Source organism: Myodes glareolus, chromosome 7 (genome assembly GCF_982192425.1).
Source record: "Myodes glareolus chromosome 7, mMyoGla1.1, whole genome shotgun sequence".
Lineage (NCBI taxonomy): Eukaryota > Metazoa > Chordata > Mammalia > Rodentia > Cricetidae > Myodes > Myodes glareolus.
In genome coordinates this window covers 25,222,669-25,244,224 of record NC_142032.1, presented here as the reverse complement: position 1 = coordinate 25,244,224, position 21,556 = coordinate 25,222,669, and the positions used below count along the sequence as shown (strand labels likewise).

At 41.2% G+C, this 21,556-nt stretch overlaps 1 protein-coding gene across 9 annotated transcripts in view; it reads right to left on the bottom strand.

The window, feature by feature from the left end:
- Window positions 1-21,556, bottom strand: part of Cpeb3 (cytoplasmic polyadenylation element binding protein 3) — a 191,716-nt gene that overhangs the window by 59,156 nt on the left and 111,004 nt on the right. For all 9 annotated transcript variants that reach the window (XM_085693823.2, XM_085693818.2, XM_085693819.2 and 6 more), the window contains 2 exons: window positions 5,667-5,834; window positions 4,896-4,985 (listed from right to left, as the gene is read on the bottom strand). In XM_085693823.2, the coding sequence (XP_085549949.2) occupies window positions 4,896-4,985; window positions 5,667-5,834 (258 nt within the window). The remainder of the gene's footprint in view (window positions 1-4,895; window positions 4,986-5,666; window positions 5,835-21,556) is intronic.

Genomic DNA, 21,556 nt, shown 5'->3' with positions numbered 1-21,556 from the left:
ACCACGGTTTTGTTCTGGTTCTACTGGCTCCATCACACTTATTGAGTATTGTTTATGATACCAGGTATTCGGCAAGAAGGCCACAGTGATCTCTACTTCGTGATCTTAGTAACTGTTACTATAAAATTTATTTATTTATTTATTTATTTGTTCATTTTCCTCTCCCTTCTCAGAAAGGTGACTCAGGACATATGCATTTCTGACTGTCTCTGCTCCCAAAGACCCGACTATAAAATAAATGCCCATTAGGAATCTCTTCTCAGTTCAGATCAAAGGACAGACCAACTGTATATCAAATCATCAACACACCAACTTGGTCTTCTCTCTGATCAATAATGCCATCAGTCTACCATTTAGTGAAAGGAATTTTAACACATCCTGCTGTTGAACCTCCTAGTATCATGACCACTCCATCACCAGAACCAGAGATTTCTTTCTCCATCTATTCTTGTAATATCTCACTGCTAATATCCTAAGTCTTCATAACTTCCCTATAAAACTAATCATGAAGTCAGGTGATGGTAGTGCATGCCTTTAATTCCAGCACTTGGGAAGAAGGGGTAGGTCGATCTTTGTGAGTTTAAGGACAGCCTAGTCTACAGAGATTGCCCCAGACTAGCCAGGTTACACAGAGAAACCCTGTCTCAAAAAACTAAAACAAAACAAAACAAAACAAAAAAACCCTACAAAATAACCATGAAAACCAATTCTCTGCTCAAACAAATGAACCCTCAGTGATACCTGGGTACTATGCAAAGTATTTTATGTACAATTTCTTATTTAAACATAAGAGACCACATGAAGGCATAACTGTACTTTTTTTAAAAAAAGCGGCACATGAGAGAAAGACATCATGTGACAGAGCTCAGGTGGAGAGGTTTTTTATTGGGGTAAAGTAAATAAAAAAGTGGGGGGGGACCAGTCTCTGGGGGCAGAAGTGGCAGAAGAGGAAAGAGGAAGAGAGTGAGAGACAGAGAGACAGGCACAGAAGCAGAGAGAGAAACAAAGAGACAGGAGGTGGGCGAGGCCCACTCCTTAAAAGAGAACATGAACAGGAGGTGCCCTTAGTGACTGCAGCTGAGGACGCATCCTGTCAACGGCAGGCTAACGCAGCTGTCTGAATACAAACAATAATCACCATCCTCATTTTTGGATGAAATTTAGGAAGATTAATCGTTGTCCATCAAGGGGTGGATCAGGAATTCCACACAGGTGGTTTGTCTATAGTCCATATTTGAGATCACCAGTTACTCCATTCAGTACAATTAAGGCTTTGACTTTCCTCATTCTTAAAGACCATCCTGAACATGCCTGCCTCTGTGACATCCTTATTGCTAAGTGAGACTAATACAGCACAGTTAAGAACTTTGGGCTCATAGCCAGGTATGCTGGCACATACCTATAATAATAGTACCTAGGGAGTTCACATCTTCAGATATATGTAGAGTTCAAAGCCAGACCAAGTCTCAGACATTCCCCTCCGCAGTGTAGCTCCACTCTAGTGCCATGCCTACTGCCTGCCTGTATGCTCCCCACCATGAGGACAACGGATCCTCTGAAACTATAAGCAAGCCCGCCAGTCAAATGCTTTCTTGTATAGGTGCCTTGGCCATGGTGTTATCCCTTCACAGCCATGGAACAGTAAGACAGGTGCCTACCATGAAAAACTGGGATGGTTAAATAAGATTATAAACAAAAAATAGTGACCTGTCTCACAGTAAACATCAGCCAACCTAAACAAGATGTATATTGCCCCTTGCATTTTCTACCTTTCTTGTTACCTATCCCCGGGGGTCAGAATTTCACACAGCCCACAGCAATTCCTTCTTCTGGATGCCTAGAATAATTTACTCCCTTAGTATGGAACTACAAATTATCTTACAGTTTAATAGAAATATCATTTAAAATGCCCTGCAGGAGCTGTTATAAGCACAAGAATTTTCTCCTTTCAATCCTCAAACTCACAGAGATCTGCTTGCCTCTGTCTCCCACCGTGCCTGGTTACATTAGTATTTTTAAGTCCCTTTGAAAAAAATCCATTGAAACCTGAATTTGACTTCATAAGACCAAGTTTAGTGAGTAGTTCATGTCTGTAGTTAAAAGTCATCCTCAGTTACATAGTAAGTAAGTTCAAGTCCAACCTGGGCTACTTCAGACCATTTAAAAAATAAAAATCACTGGAGGGCTGACTGAGAAGCCAAGGACAATGGCACTGGGTTTTGATTCTACTACGTGTACTGGCTTTGTGAGAACCTAGTCTGTTTGGATGCTCACCTTCTAGACCTGGATGGAGGGGGGAGGACCTTGAACTTCCCACAGGGCAGGGAACCCTGACTGCTCTTTGGGCTGGAGGTGGGGAGAAATGGGGAGAGGGGGAGGGAAATGGGATGAGGTGAAAATTTTTAATAATAATAATAATAATTTAAGTTAAAAAAAATAAAAATCACTGGGCGGTGGTGACCCAAGCCTTTAATCCCAGCACTCAGGAGGCAGAGGCAGGTGGATCTCTGTGAATTTGAGGCCAGCCTCATCTACAAGGCAGGTTCCAGTACTGACTCCATAACTACTGAGAAACTCTGTCTCAAAAAACCAAAAAAATAAATAAATAAAAATAAAAAATCATTAATATAAAAGATATTTTTACAAAAACCCCAAATACTGGGAAAAGTATACATTTCATAAAATAAGAAAATCAATGTGATATGAAAGAGGAATGAAATGACCCCAAAGTGTTATTTTTAACTATAAAATTGGCAAAATTTAAAAAGGAATAATTTCCCTAACTCTCAAAAGGACTGAGTTTTGTAAACCAAGTTACTAGCAATGAGAACAGAAATTCTCCCTAGGAGGTAATGATTAATCTGTAAGTCAGGGCCATTGCCCAAGGTGCAAAAGGCCCAGGCTTCAATCCCTGCACCTCTCTCCATGAAGAGAAAATTCAGAAGGAAAAAAATAAAAATAAAAATATGAAAATATGAGAATATTCACAGAAGCATATTTATGAGCAGCAACTTAAATACCATCAACAGACTTGAATAAATAAACTATTGTTAGTTGCTCACTAACAATAATGTAGGTCTGCTACAGAAAGTTGCTAGTATTGTTGGGGGGAAATGTATATAAATAAACAGCATACCTTATATAGTAATGCACATATGTAAAATTTAAAACTTCATGCTAGCCTACACATTAATAAGGAGGATATTTAGCAAAATATCCACATGATTATCTCTCACAGACATAGTTTTGGGATATACATCTTTAGTATCCTTTTATTTTTTCCAGTGATCACCTGATAACTTTATGCCAGAATGGCTTTCATAAGCTTCTCAGTAGAACTGTTTTCACAACCATCACCTTTTTTTTTTTTTTTTAATTTCCGAGACAGGGTTTCTCTGTGTAACTTTGGAGCCTGTCCTGGAACTTGCTCTGCAGACCAGGCTGGTCTTGAACTCACAGAGAATCCGCCTGCCTCTGCCTTCCAAGTGCTGGGATTAAATGCGTGTGCCACCAACATCCAGCGCAATCATCACTCTTAGAAACACCTTTCACGTGCGTCATTATGTAGTATGACATATACTACACTGTGACGAACACATCCACTCACTAATGAAACGCTAGGTCACAGAATGTGCAACCATACTTGTACATTTAAGATTGTAAAGAGTGTGGTTCATGTGTCACAAGGTGGGGGAACACATTCTTCCACTGAAATAATTCGTATAATGATTTTTATCTTTTCTGGTGAACAGAAACATAACTTCAAACTGTAAAAATGATGAGCAGGTATGGTTGTGCATGTCTGTAACTCTAGCACTTGAGAGGCTGAGACAAGAACATCCTGAGCTTACTGCCAGCCTGGAATACAGTGTGAAGTAGGCCCCATCTTAATGACAACAACAACCTACCCCCCCCAAAAAAAACCCAAAAATTAACAGAAGATATTAAAGGCAACAAGCAACTCTCTAGTGGTAACTTTCTTTCATGGGTTACAGAGCGAGAAAAAGGTGAACAAGAAAGAAAGCCTAATGAACTGAGCGTAACAGGAAGCCAGCAGCCTTCCCTAGCTTAAGCTGGAGTTCGATCCCTGCACAGGGTACAGGAAAGACAAGGATGCCGACTTCATCATCTCGAGACGGGCAATGTCACACACTAGTAGACAACGAGTCATTTTCCAAGATGAATGGCATCCCCAAAACACAGGCTGTAGATGATAATAGAGGAAAGAGAAACGCATCCTCTTTAAGCCCAAACTCCTCTATTACATGAATCTAAGAGCACACTGAAAATGAGCATCAGCACAGACACTCCCTGGCTCCACAGAAACAACAATGCTGAGTGAGAAGGCAGGACACTGTGTCCCTCAGAGCTTGGTGGGAGAACACCCCACGGGTTCAGAGAAGGACAATGCTGTGAAGGATCTTCTGCTAGTTAGTTCTCCACCTCTCACCAGACAGCTGTGGACAATGGACACACCACACAAAGTCATTCTGTAGCCACTAGCTTTCCCATGTTCTGGGATTGTAAGATTTGTTTAAAAGTTTTAAAAAAACTCACATGGCTATAGGGGTACAAATAAAAACTAACTTTTAAATATTACCATTGCTGACATTCCTCAAAATCCTAGGGTTTTCCACCTTATGAAACAATGAATTTAGCAAAAAAAAAAAAAAACAAAAAAAACTCCTCTATAATGAAAGTACAAAATCTCGCTGCTAATAAAACCAAGGTCATCAAACACAGTGTACTCCTGGGGAAGCCTCTCCAAGTGAAATTCACACATAATGATATCAGTGTTATTATACTTAAGGACAAGGGATCAACTTCAAGACTTGTAAGAACGCCTTCTACGGGGCTGGCCTCTGAGAGACAGGGTGACATCTTGAGTCCATTACCTTTAGGAGGGAAGTATGACTTGCTCTCTGCTTTATGAGGCCAGTCTACCACGAGAGGTCCGAATCTGCGAAAGCTGGCAGTGATCTCATCTATAAAACAAAGAAGGGATTTAGCAAAGTGGAAAAAAAGCCCTACAATCATAAGAAACATAAGACATATCTTTTTATATAAAAAATGTTTTGAGGGACCCCCTTTTGCATTTACTTTCTTTTTAGGGCTTTTCTAAAGTATCTCTACAGCGATAAACCCTACAAAGGGAGACACCATTGTTAGCTCAATTATTTTAGCTCTTTTTTGACTTTTGACTGGAAGGAGAAGACTGTGACTTTGTAACTCCTTGGGTGGAGGTGGTCATTCCATCAGCAACAGTAAGAAATTTATCCTAAAGAAAATCTAGTTGACTGACAGTATTAACACAGATATGAGGACAGCTAGAGGAAAATGAGGCTGTGGCCATCTGCAACTTTAATGTTGTAAGTCTAAAACTATTTTTAGAACCTATAAGCACACACATCATGAAAGAGTTAAAAAAACCATGACTTATTTTGATTAGTATTAGAGCTGCACCGAGCAAGCCGGTGCTAGGAAGATTTCCATGGCACTTCCAACGCCTAGGAGAACTAGAGAAGTTTTTAAAGTTAACTTTGTCACCGTTTAATTTCATGTACATGTTCAGTGTGTGTTACTTGCTGGCTTGGAGAAAAGTCAGGGTCTGAACACAGTGCAGAGAAGTCAGCTCTTACAAAGTTCTTAATAAACACATACGGTACCTTCATCGATGTCAGGAGGAAGGCCTCCAACAAACACCTTTCTAGAGTAGCGTTCCACTCGCTCCCCATTCTGACATCGAGTGGGAGAACTTAAGCCAGAGGATAAAGCCTGATCGCCATGGCTGTCATCCAAGAAGGCGTCTTCAAAGGGAAAGAGAGAAGACCGACCTGAAACAAAGTAGCAGTTTCTACAATCAGAATGGCTTTCCTAGAGAACAGGGCCCTATCAGGAGCCCATTGTACCAAGTGAAGCAAATGAAACACAATGTACCTTGAGGTTCGGCTTTTCCAAAAGAATACTTATCTGAAGATTACTAAGTACAGCCATTTTTACACACAACACTGAAATGGTTGAAATAATATCTAAGGAGGAAGCACAAGCTGCATGTTTTCCTTGATAATTATACTCATACGGTCCCCATCGTGGCTACTAAATATATGTCCTTGGAGGAAAAAGTGTTTACACAGGGCCTCAACCCTAGCTGAGAAGTTGTCCCCAGTCGGTGGCTGCGAGGGGAGGGAGAAGTATCTTTCTCTGCAGATATGTCCCTAGTAGGTCAATGGACCCACACCCATGTAAATATGGGCAGCACTAGGTGGATGCTACTGGAGGGGCGGGCGGGAGAGATAAGATCAAAATACATTTTATGCATATAAGAAATTCTCAAAGAATAAAAATATTACATTAATAAAAGAATATACTGCTTGGCAGTGGTGGCTCACATCTTTAATCCCAGCACTCAGGAGGCAGAGGCAGGTGGATCTCTGTGAGTTTGAGGACAACCTGATCTATATAGTGAGTTCCAGGACAGCAGGTCTGTTTCACATAGAAACCTGTCTCAGGAAAAAAAAAAAGAATATACCTATAAGTATATTTTTGAAATGGGCTGGAGAGATGGCTCAGTGGTTAAAAGCACTGTCTGCTCTTCCAAAGGTCCTGAGTTCAATTCCCAGCAACTACATGGTGGCTCACAGCCATCTGAAAAGGAGATTTGGTTGGTGCCCTCTTGAGAAAGAGACCTGGTCAGTCATCCTCATCAACTTAGACTATGAAACCCAATATGGACAAGTTTATATGCAAGGCTGTCCATGAACAAAAAAATTTGAAATACATAGGACAAACAATGTGTGTGTGTGTGTGTGTGTATGTGCGTGTATTTCCCCAGATCTTTATCTGCTCTTGATGGTGACCTCAGGGGTATAGTTGTAAAGGCTGGCCCTGATGACAGAAGCTAAGGATGCCTCTTCTAATGGCAGGGCCAATGACACTTTTCCTGGTCTACACAGTGAGTTCCATGCCAGCCAGGGCTAGTGTTGCTGTCTCTCAGAAAAACAAACACAAAATCCCCACAGACTTATTTTCTTTTTAATTTTTTTTTTTTGAGACGAGGTCTTTCTGTGTAGCCCTGGCTATCCTGGAACTCAATATGTAGACCAGGCTGACCTCAAAATGGACTTCCCACAGACATTTTCTGACAGCAGCCAGGTAAACCTGCCATGCAGTCCACACTCTAAATCTTGTCTGCTCAGAGTCAGGCTCATGTTCCAGTCAGCCATTTCTACACAGAGATCTGAGTAATGAGGGATCTTCTTCACAGAGATCTGACTGCTCCTGCCTCCCAAACGCTGGGATTAGAGGTGTGAGCCACCATGACTGGCAATTACTTTCAATATGGAATTTCAAAATAAAGCCCAAATTAAAAACTAATTTTTTTCTTGTTTGAGTCTATGAGTTCTGTAAAGCTTTCCACTAGGTTTTACTGTCTCGAGCGCTCTAGCTTTAGAGGAAGGTGGGAAGGAGGAACAGGGAAGAGAGAGAAGACAAGAAAAAGGGGAGGAGAGAGGAGGGGGAAGAGGAGAGAGCAGAAGAAGAGGAGGGATGGAGGCAGGAGAAGAAACAGCAGCAGGAAGAACAAAGGCAGACAGTAGAAAAGCCCATCTCTAAGATAAACCACGCCCTTCTAAGGAAACAAGTACACAAAGGCGCTCTCTCTTCTAGTCAATCCTTTTATTTCCCTGAAACCCAGGTTTTGTACAACAGTAGCCAACATTCAAAAACAGAAATAAATAGCCTTAGAAAAATGGTGACTATTTCTTTTATTAAAAAGTAAAAATGTTGCTAATATAATTGTGTTAAATTATGAGCAACCCAATGGTGTAGGAAAGGTACTGTTCAGAAGCTCGGAGTTAATAAATAAAAGGGCTAAGAGTGGGGATAGTGAGACATCAGAGTTTTTCCTTCAGTTCTTCCCAGAGTTGCTACAAAGACAGTTTGTGTCACTGTGCCACCTACTCTTCTTCAGCCTGCAGGGACAAACAACAGGGAGCACATTCTCATCCCTTGATCTTTGTTTTGATTACTGGGAGTAAAAGAAACAGCAGCAACTAGAGGCAAAATGGACTTCCCACAGACATTTTCTGACAGCAGCCAGGTAAACCTGCCATGCAGTCCACACTCTAAATCTTGTCTGCTCAGAGTCAGGCTCATGTTCCAGTCAGCCATTTCTACAGAACGTCTATTCCCACCTCTGAATTCCAACACTACAACTATGAGGTGTGCAAAGACAACAGGAGAAGAGGCAGAAAGCTCTGCCCTACCCTCACGAGAAAGCAAAATGTCGGTCTGTAGTAAGGAAGCATTAATTCCCTCCCAGCATTATCCAGAGCTAGGAAAGCAGAAGCCTTTAACTCAGTGGAAACTACTCCAGGGAAAAATGTATCCCTTTTCCAAGAGCAGCAAAGTCCCTCCTGACAAAGGAATCCCAGTCTAATGAGGGAACAGGCAAGCACACAGGTAACTACAAAATAGTAGGTACTGATAGAAGCCAAGTGACACAGTATGTCCCTCCTGTGGCATGCAAGAAGGCAGTTTTCAGAAGAATTTTTGTAGAGTGGGAGTTTGAGTGAAAAACCAAAGACTCATACAGAAAATACCGTCACATAAGCTCCTGATCTTAAATGTGTTCCTTCCCAGCATTCCCTAAAATGTCAATACAAAGGCCATTTGGGAGATGGCTCAATGGGTAAAGGGCCTGTCATAAAAATATGGGAACCAGGTCAGATCCTCAGCACTATACAGATGCCTGGTGGGCCCAGTGGTCCACCTGTAACCCTAGCATGTGGGAGGCAGACGTCGGATCAAGAAGGAGAATAATCAAGGAAGTCCCTTAACATTAACCTCTGGCTTCCATGAACCTGCACACATGTACGCACACATCCACACACCATGGGCTCACACACTACACATTACCCACACAAGCAAAAAACAAAGACCTTTAAACATACCCAATTCAACCCAGAAATTTAGCATTTAGCCTTGATATTCATTCTCTCTCTCCTCTCTCCACCCCTCCCTCTCTTTCCCCATATCAAATCTATTTCTCACTACCAATTCAAGCTTCAAAATACAATTTTACTTTAATTCCTGTTCATCACCAGTCCTAACGCCCTAATCCAATCACCACTTCTTGTCTTGTCTTGCATAGCTGCAGAAAACCTTTCCTCACTAATGTCTACCTAGAATTCAACTTGCTTTCCAGAAAAAGGGAAGGAGGAAAGGAGGGAGGGAGGAAGGAGGGGAAGAAAGGAAGAAATAAAGGAAGGAAGGGCCTGAAGCAGCAATTTTCCAACACTAATCTGAATATGTAACCACACCCTACACTCCTGACTTCAAAAGCTCCCAGTAACCTTCCACTGCCCTTTGGATAAAGTACAAAAACAGCACTCTGAAGGACAAAGTCCCCGACACAGCTGCTGCCGCTCCTTGCTCAGTGATCTCTCTAATCACAGGAGTTCCTTTGGGTTTCCTGATTGTCACCACCTTGTCACAGGTGCTAAGGACACAGTGTTCCTGCTAAGATCTAAGCGTTCCTTTCTCCAATCATAGTTAAGTCTTTCAAAAAGGTTTTGGATCTATTTATTCGCATTAGTGTTTTACCTAAACGTGTGTGTGTGTATCATACACATGTACCCTGGCACTCACAGAGGTCCTGAACTGCAGTTATAGATGGCTGTGAGCCACCATGTGGGTGCTGGGACCGTTGCATGAGCAGCCAGTGCTTTTTAGCTGCTGAACCATCTCTCCCACCCCATAGTTAACCGGTAATTCTTTCGGTCTCAGCTGCAAAGCCATCCTCTTCTGTGGAACTGTACTGACCTTTGAGATTGGGTACACCTCCTGTCCATGCAAAACACCCTATGCATCTCCCTCCACCTTCCCAGTTAGTACCACAGCACTTCTTTGGCTTTATAGAGTATATGTTCCTCCACCCATTAGGAAAGGGATCAAATTAAACTTCATTATTGTATCTCCTGCCAAAGAATATATTAGAGGGACCAAACCCATGCTAGATGTGATACACCACTGAAGGAGACAAAACTGTGTGCAAAGCTGTCCGTGGTGGTTCACTCTAGTAATTCCAGCACTTGTGGGAATGAGGAGGAGTTCAAAGCTAGCCCGGATTACTTTAGTGAATTCCAGACCAACCTGGACTACAGCATGAGACTATCTCAAAAACAAACAAAAGAAAACATGTACAAAGACATGCATGGTTCTGTGAGCATATATTCAATGAGTATAACACAGGGGTCTGACCACATGAGAAATGTGATCACCCCCTCGGTGTGACCTTAACTGAGGTGGCTTTCACCTGTGCAAGATTATATAGTCTATACTTCATATTAAAACCAATTTTCCGGGCTGGAGAGTTGGCTCAGCGGTTAAGAGCATTGCCTGCTCTTCCAAAGGTCCCATTCCCAGCAACCACATGGAGTTCAATTTCCAGCAACCACATGGTGGCTCATAACCATCTGTAATGAGGTCTGGTGCTCTCTTCTGGCCTGCAGGCATACACGCAGACAGAATATTGCATACATAAAATAATAATAAATAAATAAATAAAAATAAAACCAATTTTCCACTCCCAAATGCAATACTTCATTCTAATACTGACTTTTTTTTTTTAAATTTAAAGATAAGATCTCAGCCGGGCAGTGGTGGCACACATCTTTAAACCCAGCATTCTGGAGAGGCAGGAGAATCTCTGTAAGTTCAAAGCCAGTGTGGTTTAAAGAGCAAGTTCAAGACCAGACAGAGCTATACACAGAAAGAAAGCCTGTTTCTAAAAACCAAGAAAAAAAAGCGAAGATAGGGTCTCTTACACTCCAGCCTGGTCTCAAACTCTGTACAGAGGATGGCCTCAAGTTTTAAAAATTTATTTTCAGTATGTGAGGATGTTTTACCTTCATGTGATGATAGGAATCTAACCTGGGTCCTCTGGAGGAGCTGCCAATGCTCTTAACCAGAGGGCCATCTCTCTAACCTTGACCCTCAACTTCTGCTCCTCCTGTCTCTACCTCCCAAATGCTAGGATACACTACCAACTTGGTTTTATGTAGTCTTGGAGACTGAACCGGTCTCCATGCATGTTAGGCATGCATTCTACCAACTGAGCTACATTCTCAACAAAACTGTTTTTTTTTTTTTTTTACACCAGATGCCATGAAAACTATTACACTCCCATCAGCTCTGTTTGTTGCCGCGACAGATCACTTCTCTAAGCTACCTCTAACTATGTTTTGTCCCAAAGCTGGCAGCAGCTTCTGGCAATTTGAGCCCAGGGAGGAGGGGGATGCGTTGAGGCTATGAAGAAATCAGTGACTATCCAGATGGGCAATGAGGAAGCCTTCAACCAGAGCAGTGAAGAAGTGGCAGACATCTGAGACATTCTTGAACAAATAAGACCTTGTTTCTCGTGACCAATACAACCACAGCTTCCCCAGAGGAAAATAAAAGCAAGAGTTGTAAAACTCTGGACAGTTTTCAAAATCGGCTATGGGAAGTTAAGACACTTACTAAGGCTTTCAAAGTGAACCTCTGTCTTATTAGCAGCATTTGGAGTGCTACAGGCCTTGGTAATAAAGGAAGTCTTGGGAACGAAACTGCACATAGTGAATGTATAGACGATGTTTCTCTAACTGCAAGTAGGAACTAAGACTATGAATTCCAGAACCCAATCCCCAAATCCACTGATCTAAATTTGTGGCAGTCAGGCTTCAACAATCCACAATCCCACCCCAGTGATTCCTACGCTAAAGTTTAAGAGCCACCCAAATGTATTAATCTGTCTGCAGCAGGCGCTCACTGAAAGAGATCTGTATGAAGAGTATAGGATTTAGGAAGCATCCACGTTAAGGAAAGCATAGCCTCATGATTGAAATATAAAATCCTCAATCAGTTTCACTCTATCTAACATGACTGCCTAAAGTGCTGATGGGAAAAAACACTGCTATAGGAATCATTTGAGCTTAAGGGAGGGTTGAAGGTATGGTTCAGGGACAGAGAATACTTGCTTAGTTTGCATAAGGTCCCAGGTTCAAGACCCAGAAGAAAAAGAAAATTGTCAACCTGATTTACATAGAGAGGCCCAGGACAGCCAGGACTAAATAGACTAGCCTCCAAAAAATAAAAGAGGAATATTTCTGTGGACTACAGTGGTCTCACAACCTGACAGCCCATCCATTTTCCTCTGCTCTAGTCATGAGCCCCTCAAGGACTGTTTATTTACTTTTTAATGTATATGTTCAGACATCTCTGTGTGTGTTTGCCATGTTCGTGTAGGTACTATGGATGCCAGAAGAGGAAGTTGGATCCCCTATAGCTGGAGTCACATGCCTGATTGTGTGTGCTGAGAATAGAACATAGGGCCTTTGGCTCTTAACAGTGATTTTGTCCATGAATTTAACACTTTGTTAATGTGAGGGGGTGATTTCTGAACTGGTGACAAATCAGCCAGTGAGGCTTTCATTGCTGTAGACGCACACCAGGGTAAGTTAGTGCATTGGTATTCTGAGCAGTCCACGGAACCCTCATAAAGGTATTATCCATGTAGTCATTTGGTTGGAATCCATCCATGCTCAAAGCAAATTGTTGCAGATGGGCCATTTGGCACATGCCTGAAATCTCAGCACTTGGGAGGCTGAAGTAGGAAAATCTCATGTCTGAGGCCAGCAATACCCCAATCTACCCAGGCCAGCAAGACCCTGCCTTTAAAGCAAATAATAGTGACTGGGTTGGGGATGTGCTGGGGATGGACTACATAAAAACAAGACAAACAAACAAACAAACAAACAATGCCATCCCTAGGGAAACTGCTAAAATGTTAGCTCCTGGACATGTTCTTAGGAACTGGAGTCTTAAGGAGCTGTATGTGAGCTGTCCTACATTCCTGCCTCAGTGTCTAGCAACCCTATGACTGTTCTTTAAGGGAAACATACCCTAACACCAAAATGCTTTAAACAATCCACATTATGTTGTAAAAGAATTACACTCCTGTGTGAAGATAATATAAATCTGAATTAGAACCTCAAGATACTTCCACAGAAAGTGTATATACAGTCTCCCACCAGATGGGAAAGGAGGGGCTTCTTGACTGTTCTAACTTGGCCACGAGGCAGTCCACTAAACGCTCTTCCAGTATAAACTCTGCTATTGTCCAGATGCAGTGTCTGAACCAGTGCGTGAATGAATAATACATGAAAGTGGCATGACCTAAAACTAAAAGACCCGGGGATCAAAGCACCAGGCGATCTTCAAAGTGCTAGTAGACAAGGGGATATCGCTTATGATCTAACAAATAAAGCTTGCCTGAAGATCAGTGTACAAAGCTAGCCACAGGTCAGACAGTGGGTGCACACACCTTTAATCCCAGAAGCCACACTACTTAGCCATAGAGGCTGAGCACTGGTGGTGCACGCCTTTAATCCCAGCACTAGAGAGGAATATAAGGCGGGATGAGACAGGAACTCGCTCTCTTTTCAGTCTGAAGATTTCGTAGAGGTAAGAACTCTAGTGGCTGACCGCTTTTCTTCTCTGATCTTTCAGCTTGAACCCCAATATCTGTTTCTGGGTTTTTATTACTCGTGCTACAGGAAAGCTTCTTCATGATGGTCCTTTTCAGGAAGGTTCTTCCTGCAGCAAATGGTAAGACAACCTGAGCCAGTGGCCATGCTGTGCTTCTAAATATATTCAAACGTGAGCTCTTGCTGGAGCCCCTGCCATGACCCACACTGCTCTAGAGCACTCCTAGTCCAATGCTTCCATTTTCAGATGCCTTTCAGCTCAATCTTGCAAGTAGCTCAGAAATTAGTTTAAGAATTTAACAATAATGGATAATGAGAAATAGTTTCCTAAAAATAAATAAGTAACATATCTCTATGGAAACAGAGTTTCTAGTTTCATCTCCATTCTTTAACTTTGGAGAAGACAGATTCTCCTATCTGTGTCTTACTTTGTAATATAAGAACTGATCCAGATGAAAGGTTTTTAGGTCTCTAGAGACTCCAGGCTCTTTATTAAACACATTTTGTTTGTTTGCATGCTTGGGTCTATTTCTTTGTTTTCAAACAGGCCTCACTATGTAGCCCAGGATGGCCTTAAACTCTTGATCCTGTTTCAGTATACTCAGTGCTAGGATTACAGGCACATGTTCTATGCCCGGCTCAGAAATCTTATGTAACAAAAACAGACTTGACTTTATATTAAAAAGTGATATATCTTAGGCATCATAAACTTGCAAGCAAATTCTTATTACGTTTTGTTTTTTTGGAGGCAGAATCTTTATTATATAGAACAGGCTGTCCCCATACTCCAATCTGCCTGCCTCCGTCTGTGCCTCCTGTGTGTTAAGATTAGAGGTGTGTGTCAACACATTCAGTCACGAGTAAACTCTTACTATCTACCCTCACCTTTTCTCCTACTCCCATTTCAAGTCGTGGTGTTACCATTCACTCCACAGCTTCCACCAGAACCTCAACATCACTAAGGTCACCTTCTGAGTTACTTGCCACATTCAACTCATCGGCATGATGTCATCCTTCCAATTCCACTGCTCCTTCTCTACAGAATGCACCATTGTTAATCTCTCTGCAGCCTCACTGCCATTGCACTAACCTAATTTCCATTTTTTTCTTGTTATCTTGGCATCTCCTAACGAGGTGACCCCTCTTCTATACCCATTCCTCTTCAAGCAGCCATGTGGTGCTTTCAAAACATAAATGCAGTCACTAGGCCCTGCAATGGTTTCCTTCCACACTTGGACTAGGTTCAAAATCCCTACAAGAAGTCAAAGTCAGTCAAAGTCGGCCCCTTTCCTCCCTTCAAACTCACCCTACACTCACTAACTCCATCAATTTCCTTGTCCTGACTGTTTTTAAAGACAGCAGTTTTATTGAAATATAATTCACATGTCATATAACTCATACATTTATCCAATTTCAAGTCACATTCCATCTTCCCTCAGCCACTCAGTTCTAGGCCACACCACCCATCTTTGTGTCCCAGTAGATTTTCCTATTATGGATTTTAGATGTGTGGAATGCTATGTAATAGGTAACTGGCATCTTTACATGGCATATAATATTTCCAAAATTTATATATACTGTATTGTGCATTACTACTTTGCATAAAGCCTTTCGCACAAGCTATTTTGCCCACCTTCCCTTTCTAGAAGATGGGCAATGCATGAACGATAGCTGCCTGAAAAGGCCAGAGGAGAACTCTAATTTAACTATTCCATTTTTGTAAGTTTGAAACTTATAATAATAAAAAATTAAAAACCATGCATGATGGTGTATGCCTGCAATCCCAGTTCTCTAGGGTGAGAACCATAGAACCCTAAATTCAAAGCCAGACTAGAACAGGTAGTGAGACCCTATCTCAACAAACAAAAAAGTCCCAGATGTCCCTTGTCCTTTTTTGCTTCACCTTGAATATCACCTGACCTCCACCAGTGAGATAGGTATCTCCCATTCTTTCCTTCCTAGTACTTAAAAACAAATAAAGAGGGGAGAGAACGGCCAAGATAAAGTTTCCTGCAATTTAGGCTGGCCTGGAATTCACTCTAAGTAGCCAAGGCTGACCTTGAACTCTTAATCCTTCTGCCTCTACCTATCAAGTTCTGTAGTGAGAGCCACAAAGATGTGTACAATTATATATCAATTGATTAAGGAGTGCTGGAAGAACAGACTCACGGAGTTGGGGATCGAGGGAGCTGGGAACTGGCCACACGCCGCTTCACTTCACACTGTCTAACTTGGTCTTCACAACTCAAGAGAGCAGGCCACCCTTTCTCTCCTTTTAAGAGATCCTCTCTGCAGACAAGAAGCCACACCCCAAACCCAGTACCACAAAACTATTGGTGGAATGAATTTACACAAGTTCTAGAGTTACAAGCTTACAGCATCGTGCCTGGGCTTTAGAAAATTACTTTGCTTTCTTTACTGTGTTTTGTAGGCTCAGGGGCAACGGTGCACAAGCGGAAGTGAGGGGACAATTTAGTGCAGTTAGTTCACTTTTTCCATCTTTAGGTGGGGTCTGGGGATTCAACTCACGCCACCAGATTTATGCAGCAAACATCTTTATCCACTGAGTCATGTCACCAACCCCTGGCTTTTATCAAATGAATAAGAATATCTGTCTCATTTATTTATCATCTCTGTCCTATCTAGAGCAAACTCCAAGCAAAGTGAGAGAGCATGTCTGGAGTATAGGACCAGGCAGGCATGCAACACTTAAAGGAGCGGAAGCCTGGAACTCCATTTTCATTCTTCCTTCTGATCTTCCCACACCAGTTTCTCAGAATAAGGAAAATGAGCTGATTCCTCTCACTCTCTTCTGTGTTCACATTTCCCATTACTATACTGACCAATAACAATCAAGATATTACCATCACAAACATTAAATCCAACTCATGTCTATTTTTTACTCCAGAACCATTTATTTCTGTCTTTCAATAGACAAGCTCATAAAACTCAGTTTGCATTAACAGAATGACAGACAGGTACCCTGCTGGTCTAACCAGCACAGCTGCAAGGCCCTCTCAGAGCTGGCTTGACACAGAAAGATGACCTCAACTCATGAATCCAAGTTTGTTTAATTGAACTTTAGAACTTCGTAATCAACTAAGGCATCCACTGGTATACATTCATGTTTGTGGCCTAAATATTTACAATATTAACTCCAACCATTCTTTGTATTTGCTCATCTGCACTGTTCAAATAGAAATTTTCAGATTTTCCTGGCTGCTATATAACTAAGAAATTCTGTTAAACATCAAGAAGACTGGTGTAGAGCTGGAGGTACAGCTCAATGGTAGAACACATGTTTAGCATGCATTAAGACTTGGGTTCAGTTACTAGCAGCAAACACACACACACACCATTGGTACAATTAATCTGTCTACTTGTAGACAAATGTCTTCAGGAACCCAGAAAAAAACTCATAGCCACGTAAAATTTTAAATTACAATACTCATTAAATGTGCAAGCTGCAAGCACCTACCTAAAAGCTCAGCACTGGGGAAAATGAAGGCAGCATTGTCACAGCTGAGGAAACCCTGGGGCTACACAGCGAATACCAGATGAGGGGGCTACAAACGCAGACCCTGTTTTCGTGGTGGTTGTTTTGTTTGTTTTTAAAAGGAAGAAGAGGAGGATAGTAGAAAGGAAGGAAATGAGGGGGAAGGGTACAAGCAAAGGTCTTACATGGCTCTATCTAGCAACCTAGTTTCCAGCAGGGTTGAATACACATTAAACTTGTTAGAGGAAGAATATTCCTGAAAGATAAGGTTAAGATTCTTTGATGTAACAGACAAGATTGTCTGCAGTAACAAAATAAAAATGGATATTAATGGGAAAAAAATGATTCTTATTTTTCTGTCTTATTCTTTCACATGTATTTTTCACCACACCATTTCCCCCAGCACTGGGGATTAAAGCCAGATAAAGACTCTACCACTGAGCTACCGCCTCCCCAATCCTTCTCTTCTCTTACTAATTTTTCCTTGGCCCCCTTTCCCCCAGTTTCATTGCTAGAATTGCTTGGCCTTCAAAGAGCCGACCTCCCAAACTCCCATCCAAGCCTTTGGTCAATGCCCAAGTTCTTTCCTGATTTAATTACTTGTATCATGAGACTCTCTTTCAAAAGCCTGGTATAGCTGTGCCCAGAGACTCACCTTCTGATTCAAAAGCAATTCACCAAGACAGCATGGACCATCTTATGGCTAGCTTTCCCTCAAGCTGGATCTGCAAACTCAGGGACATGATAGTCTCACCTCTACACTCTCTTCTTGCTGAATCATACACTAGATGCCCTGCTTCCCACTTTTCTTCCAGCATCCAAAGAGTTCCTGAGATTCTCTCTATTCCATATTTACTAGAAGATTCCACCGACACAATTTCAGTTTAGAGAACCCAAATCTTTCACATACATTTCTACTACTTCCCATTCCTAAAGAATTTACCAACATGTATATATATAACACATGGAATATGAGTTATAGTAAAGTTCTGTTCTTTTTTACTGTGTTTTAATTTTTTTATTTATTATTGTGGGTATGATGCATGTAGGCTGGAGAGCATGTGGAGAAGACAACTTTGTGAGTCAGTTCTCTCCATCCACCTTTGTGGGTCCCTGAGAGAAAATGTATGTCGTCATAGGTTTGTATGTCATGTCATCATGGGTTTGTACGGTATGTCATCATCACCACAGGTTTGTATGGCATGTTATCATAGGCTTGTATGGCGTGTCACTATAGGTTCATATGGCATGTACTTACCTCCTAAGCCATCCCACTTGCCCCTCGAGTTCTATTCTTTTTTTTAATTAATTTTTATTTCATGTGCATTGGTGTTTTGCCTGCATGTATGTCTGTGTGAGGGTGTTGGGTCCCCCAGAGGTGTAGTTACAAACAGTTGTGAGCTGCCATGTGGGTACTGGAACTTGAACCTGGGTCCTCCAGAAGAGCAGTCAGTGCTCTTAACCACTGAGCCATCTCTCCAGCCCTGCAAGTTCCATTCTTAATCATAAGTAGAATGAAGTAATTAATATCTATCACTGAGTTTATTTTAGATGTTTTGAGCAGTTTAAATGTTAACTTAATTCTCATGAATAAATGGCAATGAAGAAGCCTGTCAGGTCATCAGAATTACATCATCTAGGGCTGGGGGTAAGAGAATTAGATATGAGAACACCTGCCCCATCCCACATGGCCACATCATTATATTTAAAGAAAGTGATATTTTTTCCTTCTCTCTTGGAATGGGAAAACTAAAGAAAAAGCATGTATCAAACATTTTCACCTGCTATCTGTTTCTTTTACCTTATACCCTCATACCCTACTTCATCCATGATTAGCAATCTGCAGACTTAAGACAATGAGGATCAAAGGGAATCAGAATGTTATAGGCAATAGCTAGCATGACATCTGATACAAAGAAGATTAGGGCATTCAAAATTATTAAAGTCACTTATTTATTTATTTATTTATTTATTCATTTATTTATTGAGACAGGATCTCACCCATGCAGACCAGACTGGCCTTGAATTCAGAGATTTATCTTCCTGCCTCTGCCTCTGCTTCCCAAGTGCTGGTATTAAAAGCCTAGTTTTTTGGGGTTTCAAGAAAGGGTATTGCTGTGAAACCCTGGCTAGCCTGGTCTTGTGCTGTTTATGAATGCTAAACTAGCCGAAAATATAAGGCAATTCTCCTGCCTCAGCCTCCCAAGCATTAGAATTACAGGCGTGTACCACTATGTCTATGAAGTGATTTTCAATATTTTATTTTTCTTAGAGATAGGAGCTTGCAATACTACTTGGCTGGCCAAAAATTCCTAGTTCAAGTGATCCTCCTAGCAGTCTTCTGAGCGGCCAGGACTATAAGCAAATATCATTATTTTCAGCTAATAACTTAAAAATATAAAGCAAACTTTTCTGCATAGATGAGTGTTATCTCAAAATAATCCTAATTAACCTGGTTAATGACTATAACTAGAGCATAGTGTTAGGCACAAGTAATAATTGTCCTCAAATAACTTCTCTTCAACTGAAGAATCAGGGTACAAAGGAAAGACAGGAGGAATACAGGGTAATAGAAGCAGAAGAAAATATTGTCTATAAGGCCACCGGGCAGGGCTTCTTAAAAAGGTCAAGGCTTGGCAGGATGGGAGAGATGGTTCAGCAGTTAAGAGCATTTGCTGCTTTTACTCGGGACCCAGGTTCGGTTCCCAGCAGGTCACAACCATCTCTAACTCCAGTTTCAGGGGGTCAGATGCTGTCTTCTGGCCTCTGCAGGCACCAGGCACGCACGCACACACAAACACACACAGACACAGACACACACACACACAGGTCTATACACAAAATAATTTTAAAAATGAAGTAATTAAGAAAAAGGCTTAAATTTGGTTCACACTAGTGAAGTAAGGTGTAAAAGTGTGGATGAGCAGCCAGCATGTGGCTGGCCACGACCAGAGGTGAGCAAAGCACGTGGAAAGAGGAAGATGGGGTGAGAGCGATGGGAAGCAAGCGGTGTTTCACAAAGGTGGCGCTGCAGAACAGAGCAATTGAGAAGAGGGCAGCCCTACATATGACACCAAAGGCCAGTCTTGACAAGGGACTGACCCACGCATGAGTAAAGGGCAGTCCCTCCTGTCTACTCTCCAGGAGGTTTCTGCTTCCTATGGAAAATGCTCCTGTCCCTACTCCTTTCTGCATTTCCTACCAACATGAAACAAGTGCTGTGCAAAAATGGCAGCGTGCTATAACAATATACCAAGTGATATAAAGAGAGGAGATGGTAGTGAAGGTCTTTACCTTTATGATTAAGGTATATCTAAAAATATTACTGTTCATCATCAGATTATTTTAAATGCCAGTAACCATGTATATACTACCTTACTTGAAGAAGTTTTTGACAAAAGAAGCAATTATCTATCATTTGCAAATTTTCTTGTTCTAAAGGAAAGCAGTTATGTTCTATTGAAAAAATTTATGCGACTAAAACTTATTTTATACAAAAAATACAAAAATGTATTCCCCAAAGTAGAAATGATTATAATAAACATTTCATCATACATACATTAAATTCAGTCAATATTCATTTATTCAATAAATATTTACTGTGTAATAAATGATGAAATACTATCAATTTAATATCATTATTTTCTCTTTATGACAACAAAGTCAGAGACATTCTGAAAAAGGTAAATATTAGCAAATATGAAACAAAGAGACAGACTCCAACATTGGCTCCAGCTTTGATCTGAAGTTACCCAGCAAGCAAACATCACCCTTCTCAGTTTCTGCAGTGAGCAGCAGACAGGTCTTACATTTGTGGAATGCTTGATGCATATGTATGCCTTTTCTTAAACCCAGAACTTTGGACGTTATGAAGTTGGGCAAGTTTGGTTCTATTACCTTATAATATGCAGATGAGGAAGCCAGCTCTAAGTCACAGGCTGTGAGCACAGCCCGGGGCTCACCCTAGATCCCACCTTTCCCATCAGCTAGGCTTCCCCTGCTGCTCCTCAAACCACAGTGACAGGGGAGGAAACGGTCAATGGGCACAGCATTACACAAATGAAAGTTATACTCACTAGTTCAGACTTAAAGGGACTAAAGCAAAATGTGTGGTATCTCTTTAAAGAAAACATACACGCACACACATATACACACGAAATTATAGGTAAAGACCTTGGAAGAGACCCTAAAATGAAAGCTTCTCCTAGCCTCAGGAGAAGCTTGCCTTTGGATGCAAGAAAAAAGAAAATCATCAGACAATTTAGTAAAATCAAAAATTGCCCCCCAAAACTGAGACTATGTCCTCTAAATCATATGAAAAGGACATAGAAATACAGGGCCAAATTGGCTTTTATTTCCTCATGTTCAGTCACAAAATTCCAAACAAAAACTTCCAAATAAAGTTGTCTTTGTTGTAGCTTTATTATGACTAAAAGAACAGATTACCAATAATTATAATAAATGATTATAATAAAAGTAATAAAGAATTGCTTTTTCTAAAATAATTAAGCTAAAACATCGCACCATATATTAA